The 8,115-nt window shown below is 44.3% G+C and overlaps 1 protein-coding gene across 1 annotated transcript in view; it reads right to left on the bottom strand.

Moving 5' to 3' along the window:
• Positions 1–843: 843 nt before the first annotated feature.
• The window catches only part of LEMD1 (LEM domain containing 1), a 53,992-nt gene continuing 46,720 nt past the window's right edge, over positions 844–8,115 (bottom strand). Inside the window, exons 3-4 of the mRNA XM_064272987.1 lie at positions 2,725–2,801; positions 844–1,024 (exon numbers count right to left, since the gene is read on the bottom strand). Coding sequence (XP_064129057.1) covers positions 844–1,024; positions 2,725–2,801 — 258 coding nt within the window. The remainder of the gene's footprint in view (positions 1,025–2,724; positions 2,802–8,115) is intronic.

Raw genomic sequence — 8,115 nt, 5'->3', positions numbered from 1 at the left:
TTACTGAAAATGTTGGACATGCCTTTGTGTTTGCTAAACCATACACATTCCTCTTTGGTTAATTATCTGTTGTGGACTTTCCTCGGAAACCCTGGTGGCGTAGTGGTTAAGTGCTATGGCTGCTAACCAAAGGGCGGCAGTTCAAATCTCCCAGGTGCTCCTTGGAAGCTCTATGGGGCAGTTCTACTCTGTCCTATAGTGTCTATATGAGTCAAAATCGACTCAATGGCAATTTGGTTGGTTTAGGCTTTCCTATAGTGGGCTATACAGTTTGAAGGGTAAAAAAAATGTGATCTATGGCTTCTCACGGAGCCTGTGTGACAGAGGTGGTTTATGATCAGCTGCTAACCTAAAGCTTGGCTTTTTAAACCCACCCAGCAGCTCTGCAGAAGAAAGTCCTGGCGAATTGCTTCTGTAAAGACTACAGTTAAGAAAACCGTCTGGAGCAGTTCTACTTTGTAACACATGGGGTCGCCATGAGTCGGAGGCTAATTCAATGGCAGCTAATAACAATAGCTTATCACCACAGTTTAAAAAACAAAACAAAACACTAAGCACAGCTTCCTTTTCAGAAGTTTGCTCAAACTTGGAAGCACCTTTAATGATGGCTGGCATGACGTGGGAATTTCCTGTCATGCGCTTTGACTCAGGTGCCTGGGTGTCCCACTTGTTCCTTCCACCTCTTGCTGAGCCCAGGCACAGACCTGTGAGAGCTGCACCCACCATGCAAGGAAGGTGTCATGGCTATGGCTGGCCTCCTCTCAGAGTAGCCTGTGGGTTCTTTCCTGAAGTGGGAGGCTTGGAGCAGTACCAGGCACCTGCTCACTGCTTCTCCTAATGTATTTAACCAAAGAGTGGCTTTCTTTCCACAGTTATGTAGATAAAAACCACAATGATGAAGATGGCAAGCACAGCAAATGTAATGGCCACCGGAAGCCCCTCCAGGTTCTGGCTTTTAGAGCAGTCTTTCTCTTTGGTTACGCTCTCTTCTCTGACTCTGGTTTTGGATGATCTTGTAGCACACCTGTGAACACATTAGTGGGATTAGTGAATTGTGACCAGCTACTGCCTCAGCAAGGAGCCCTGGTGGCTTCACGGTTAAGCGCTCGGCTGCTAACTGAAAGGTCACTGGTTTGAATCGCCAGCCGCTCTGTGGGAGGGAGATATGGCAGTCTGCTCCCATAAAGATTACAGCCTTGGAAACGCTGTGGGGCAGCTCTACTCTGTCCTGTTGGGTTGCTATGAGTCGGATTCAATGGCAAGAGGTTTGGTAGGAGCCCTGGTGGTTTAGTGGTTAAGTGCTTGTCTGCTAACCGAAAGGTTGGCTGTTCAAAACCACCAGCTGCTCTGTAGGAGAAAGATGTGGCAGCCTGCTTCCATAAAGATTTATAGCCTTGGAAACCCTATGGGGCAGTTCTACGCTGTCCTACGGGGCTGCTGGGAGTCGAAATTGACTTGACAGCAATGGGTTTGGTTTTTTTGGTTCTTTACTATCTGAGCATCCCCTTAAAATGTGTGGGTCTTGAGGCCCACAGGAGCATTAATGGTGGGGCTTTAGAAGGAGCCTTCTACTCATTTAAAATGAGGCAGCGATTGATGGTGTTTCAGTGGTAGAATTCTCACCCTCCATGCCAGAGACCCAGGTTCAATTCCCGGCCAGGGAACCTCACGTGCAGTCTGTCACTGGAGGCTTGTGTGTTGCTATGATGCTGAGCAGGTTTTGGCAGAGCTTCCAGACTAAGGTAGACTAGGAAGAAAGACCTGGTGGCCTATTTTTAAAAATCAGCCAGTGAAAACCCTATGGATCACAAGGGTCCAATCCAAAACTGGTCATGGGGACAGCACAGGACTGGACAGGGTTTTGATCTGCTGTGTGCATGGGGTCACCGTGAGTTGGGGGCTGTCTCGGGGCAGCTAACAGCAACAATGCATTTAAAACCTGTGTGAATGCCAACAAATGATATTCACAGGGTACTGCTGGCAGTGAGGAATCTCTAAAATCCCACAAATCATGCATTCATTGATACCAGCCATCTGTGCACCACTCTGTCCTTGCTGTCAGTCCCCCTGGTCCCTGCTGGATGGGGGCAGCAGCACACGGGGAGGGGACCGGTCCTCACCTCTCTCCTCACAGTGTAAGCACTGCCCAAAGAGCCTGCCATCCAGTGGGGAGGTGGCTGCCGTCCCGGGGGGAGGTGGCAAGTGATATTGAAACCTGTTTGTTTTGCATTTAAAAGGGCAAGAGGGTATTTTCTGAAATTTTTCAGTGAGGGCAGTATGTTCCAACTAATCTAATCCTGTAAAATCTGCCAAAGTTTATTCAGAAGTTGGGGAACTTTCTAGAAAGCGTTTTTTCTGACTAATAAAGTGGCCTGTCTCGAGATTTTATTTCAACTGCTTACTCTTTTTTTTCTCACTCTTTCCCCATCTTCCAAGACATAAATAGGAATCCAACTGACTACAAATCGGGAAACTCAGGTTCTAGTCTCAGCTCTTTGTGACTTTTAGCATGCCCCTCAACCTCCCTGGCCTGTTTCCTTCATTCTGAGTATGAGCACTGAACTAGAGACTGCTAGCTTTGAAAATATGAGGTATTACGAATCTTTCACCTTTCTCCACAGACTCATTTCAGGCTCAAACCCATCACAGAAATCTGAATAACAATTCCCAGGAGTCCCATGATACAATTACCTCAGTCTCCTCACCCACTAAGAGCACCATTACCTTAGCTCTTTGGAAGCCTTACGATCCAGGCCATAGCAGTTCAGGGCTTTGGGTTTCCTGGTGGCAGCCTCCGGCCTCTAGCAAACAGAAAGAACATGTCAAGAGGAATTTATTTGTTTCCAATGCCTTGTTCAAAAGATATTATTTTTTATTCTAGAAAAAGTCATATAATCTGAGGACTGAGGAAAGCTTGTGGTGTATCAGGTAGTCTAGTATTTCACAGTACAAACTTTAAGGTTCCCTTTTGTTCCTGGAATTAACAGAAACATCCAAGTTACGGGGAGCAATATGTTCCTGTAGTGATGCACAGGAGAACAATAGACGGAGGAGAGGCTAGGGCCACGTGATGAGAGCAGCAGTCTGTCCTTAAATATCGATTCTATACTTTACTGTCCTATTTGTGCATTTTCTAGAGCACACATCTTGTTTTGGTAGAAAATTTTTTGTTATTAACTAAAGAATTTATTTCCTATTTCAAACACACAGACAATACAAAACTCATATAACAGGCACTGGTATACACACTACCTGAGTATAACCTGAGTATATTGACTATATTTGTTTCATCTCTTTATTTATTTTAAGTTTGAATAAGCTTTATTCCTTTTGGGGGGTTTCATCTAACTTTATTCATTCAACTTGTACCGAGGATCCTAAAAGCTATGAAAAACCAGATGCGACGGATGAGCCTTGAAAACAGAAACCTGTGTACCAACGTTCACTGCAACACTCGTCACAGCAGCCAAAAGGTGGAGACAACCGAAATGTCCATCAATGCACAAATGGACAAAGAAGACGTGGTCTATACACACAATGGAACACTACTCAGCCATAAAGAGAAACCACATCCTGCAGCATGCTACAGCACAGATGAACCCTGACAACGTCGTGCTGGGTAAAATAAGTAAGTCCCAGAAGGACAGACATTGTATGATCTCACTCACATGAAATATAAGCAAATACATAGAAACCAAAGATTATTCATCGGTACCAGGGGTGGGAGGGGGGAAAGGGAGAGTGTTTGCTTAGGGGGCATTGAGTTTGCGTTAATGGTGGTGGAATATTTGGTAAAGGATAGGAAGAATGGTTGTACAACTTGAAGAATGTAATCACTGTCATTGAATTGTACATGTAGAGACCGTTGAGTTGCTATATATTTTGTTGTGAATATTTTCACCACGATAAAAAAAGGAAAACCCAGTGTGCCATCAAGTCAACTCCAACTGACAGCAACCCTAAATGAACAAATATAGTGTCTTATATCTAATGCTGCTATTATAGAAATACCACAAGTGGATGGCTTTAACAAAGAGAAATTTATTCTCTCATATTCTAGGAGGCTAGAAGTCCAAATTCAAGGTGCCAGCTCCAGGGGAAGGGTTTCTTTCTCTGATGGCTCTAGTGGAAGGTCCTTGTCATCAGCTTCCCCTGGTCTAGGAGTTTCTCAGCACAGGGACCCCAGGATGTGCTCCCTCCTGGCTTTTGTGTCTTGGTGGTATGAGATCCCCCTTTCTCTCTTTTATATCTCAAAAGAGATAACTCAAGATACAACCTAATCTTGTAGACTGAGTCCTGCCTCATTAACATCACAGAGGTAGGATTTACAACCATAGGAAAATCACATCATACGATAAAATGGTGGACAATCACACAATACTGGGAATTGTGGCCAAGCCAAGTTGACGCACATTTTTGGGGGACACAATTCAACCCATAACATATAGATACATTATTATGTACTAAAGCCCGTCATTCACATTAGGGTTCACACTTTGTATTGTATATAGTTCTATGGGTTTTGACAAATACATAATGCCATGTATCATTATTACAGTACCACACAGTACCAGCATGTATAATTTAAATACAAAGAATAAAGTTATTTTTCAAAACAAGTTGATTATGAACAAGGACTAAAAAATAATTTAGAAAAATGAAAACTTTGCTCCGTAAGAGGAACTATTTTGTTTCCTTCCTTCTTATCTTTTCTTTCTCCCCAAAATTTCTTTCATGTTATTTTTTTAACATGAAAAGGTATAGCTCTCTCAGCTTTCATTTCCTCACTATGAAATAGGGTTGCTGTAAAGATAGACTGCTGTAAAGATAGAGTGATGAAAATAACTCCTGCTCATAGTAAACATTCAATAAATGTTAGTAACAATGGTTATGGTAATGATAACTAGTGTTAATTTCATATTGCCGGTTTTCCTCATATGTTTGGTTTTCCTTGGTTGTCCATTCATATTTAAGATTAAGATCATCCTCAAATGTCTACAACGTCCTCATGGGAGTGTAAAGATGCTGTGTGAGCACGTGATGTTGCTAACCACCATTTGGCAAGTGCCAGCCACCATTCACCCACTAACTCAACGAGGCCTACAAGCCCACACTCTCCTTAAGTGGTAGGCATATCATTGCTCCATTTTACAGATAAGGAGTCCGATGCACAGAAAGGTTAAGTAACTAGCCTAAGGTCACACAGTATTATCAGTGGAGCTACGTGTTTGTAAACACTGCACTCCTCTCTACCACTCTTGTTTCCAAAAATAATTTCCTTCCTGAAGGTGTCTTTCTTGATTATTTTCTTCTACTCAGATCAATCTTGGGGTCTTCACTTCTTTATCCCTAATGTACATGGTATTGATGGCTTTTTTTTTTAAGTGTGATTTCTATTTTTTTTTTCTTTCAGGTTAGTTTTTATTCAGCCCTTAAGGACTCAAATCCTTACATGGGCTTTGGTGGAAGTCACGGGGTGGCACTTGCAGGCCCCCATTGGGGTGGGGATGTTCTGCCCTTCCAGGCTTCAGGAGCACTGTAATGGAGTTTCATGTACAGCTTGGGAAACACATGTGCAGCCAAGACACTCACTTCAGATGGCTGCAGCCTCTACTAAAACCCACTGCCTTCAAGTCAATTTTGACTCATCGCAACCCTATAGGATAGAGTAGACCTGCCCCATGGCATTTCCAAGGAGTGGCTGGTGGATTCAAACTGCCAACCTTTCGTTGAGCAGCTGAGGTCTTAACCACTGCACCGCCAGGGCTCCATGGCTTCTACTAGGCTTCTTAATTACCAGCTTCTTAATGGTCTTGATGGAAACCCTGGTCGCATAGTAGTTAAGCGCTACGGCTGCTAACCAAAGGGTCGGCAGTTCAAATTCGCCAGGCGCTCCTTGGAAACTCTACGGGGCAGTTCTTCTCCGTCCTATAGGGTCGCTATGAGTCCGAATCGACTCGACGGCACCGGGGCGCTGGTGTAATGGCCTTGACCTCTGGCATTCAGTGGATGCAGTTCTTGCAGTGAATAGGCTACACATGACCATGGCCCTTTTCGGCATGACCGTTGTTCCTCCTTTTCTTTGTCATCTTGGAAGCAAGGACCCGAGAGAGGAGTATTGTTTTTCAGTATATTTTCCCCCTGATTTATGAAATCTTTGTTATTGTTACACTTTTACAAATTGAGGTGAAATTCACGTAGCATAAAATTAACTGTTTTAGAGTATACAAGGTAGTTGTATTTAGTTCATTTATAACGTTGTGCAACCATGACCTTATCTAGCTCCAAAACATTTTCATCACTCCCAGAGGAGACCCTGTACCCATCGTGCAGTTCCTCAAGCCCCTAATAGCCACTAAGCTGCCTTCTGCCTCCATGGACCCACCTATTCTGGACATTTCATATAAATGAAATTATACAATGTGTGACCGTTTGCATCTAGCTTCTTCATTAGCATAATGTGTTTACGGTTCGTCTGTCTTGTAGCATGCGTCAGTTCTCCGTTCCAAGCTGGACAATGAAAAAGGAAGACAGAAGAAGAATTGATGCATTCAAATTGTGGTGTCGGCGAAAAATATTGAATATACCAAGGACTGCCAGAAGAATGAACTAGAATAAGTACAACCAGAATGCTCCTTAGAAGTGAGAATGGTGAGAATTTGGCTTGGTTACTTTGAGCACATGATCAGGAAAGACCAATTGCTAGAAAAGGACATCATGGTTAGTAAACTGGAGGGTCAGCAAAAAACAAGAGAAATTCTCAATAGCCACAACAACGGACTCAAGCGTACCAACGATCACCGGGATGGTGCAGGACCAGGCAGCATTTCGTTCTGTTGTACATGAGGCTGCCATGAGTCAAAGCCAACTCGATGGAAGTAACTAACAACAAATATTCCATTGCATGGATACACCACATTTAGTTTATCCATACATCTGTTGATAAATATTTGCACCTTTTGCTTACTGTGACCTTAATGTCCACTCCTTCACTCAACAAATATTTGTTGTGTGCTCTGAGTGCCAGGCCCATGCCAGCTGTGAGGATTTCAGAAGGGACCACATCACCATCCCTGCCCTAAACAACTCACCACTGAGCGCAGTTATTTTTGTAAGTTTTCTTCGCCGGCTTCTTTCTTCCTTAATCGTGTCACCTGTTAGATCTCACCGAGTAGTCTTCTACTTCTCTTTAATCAAGCATAGTATCCCTCCATGAGAGGAGTCTCCGACACCAGCAGTGCTGCTGGAAACCTCACGATGCAGCAGGTAAGGGCCAAGGGAGTCAAGAACTAGAGAATTCCTGGGAATGTGAGAGGGTGATGGGACTCAGCCTCAAACAAGGAAAGAATGGACTGACACCAGGATAGAACAAACCAGAAGGAAGGCCAAAAGGAGATATCCTGACAACAGTCCTGAGTAAGACTGGACTAGGATGCAATGGAGGGTTGGACACATAAGGGGACGCCGTGTGAGTCATGGAGTACCAAGAGAAAGGAGAGCTCGGGCTCTCAATTCATTTTTACATCTGTAAACTTTGAGCTCAAGCACCAGTGCCCTTTCTGCTGATCTTAATAAGCGTGTTGTCAGGACACCCGGACAGTGTGTGTAACTCTAGTGAGTCTGGGCTGTGACCTATAGGGTTTGTCAGCAGGTCCACTGGTCTCAGCCCAAGGTGGGTGGTGGAGGGCACAGCCTACTGTACCATCACGGCCAGCCACCCCCTACCCAATTGTTGTTAGGTGTCATCGAGTCAATTTCGACTCATAGTGACTCCATGCAACAGAGAGGAACTGCCCTATAGAGTTTTCAAGGCTGTAATCTTTACAGAAACAGATCACCAGGTCTTTCTCCCATGGCGCCACTGGATGGATTCAAACAGTCAGCCTTTCAGTTAGCAGCCGAGTGCTTAAGCTTTGTACCACCAGTCTCCTTCCCTACCCAGTACAGGCTGCAAATGATGAAACAGCTACAGCCCCCTCCCTTTCCCCATCCTCCCTCCCCCACCTTCTTAAAGATGTCAACAGTGGTTTAGTGAAACCCAAGAAGGGTCTCAGCATACAGTGGGAAGTTGTGAACTGCACATGAGCACCACATCCAAGAGAGCACCACTCCACT

This window comes from Loxodonta africana, chromosome 20 (assembly GCF_030014295.1).
Source record: "Loxodonta africana isolate mLoxAfr1 chromosome 20, mLoxAfr1.hap2, whole genome shotgun sequence".
Lineage (NCBI taxonomy): Eukaryota > Metazoa > Chordata > Mammalia > Proboscidea > Elephantidae > Loxodonta > Loxodonta africana.
This window is presented reverse-complemented; position numbering and strand designations above follow the sequence as displayed.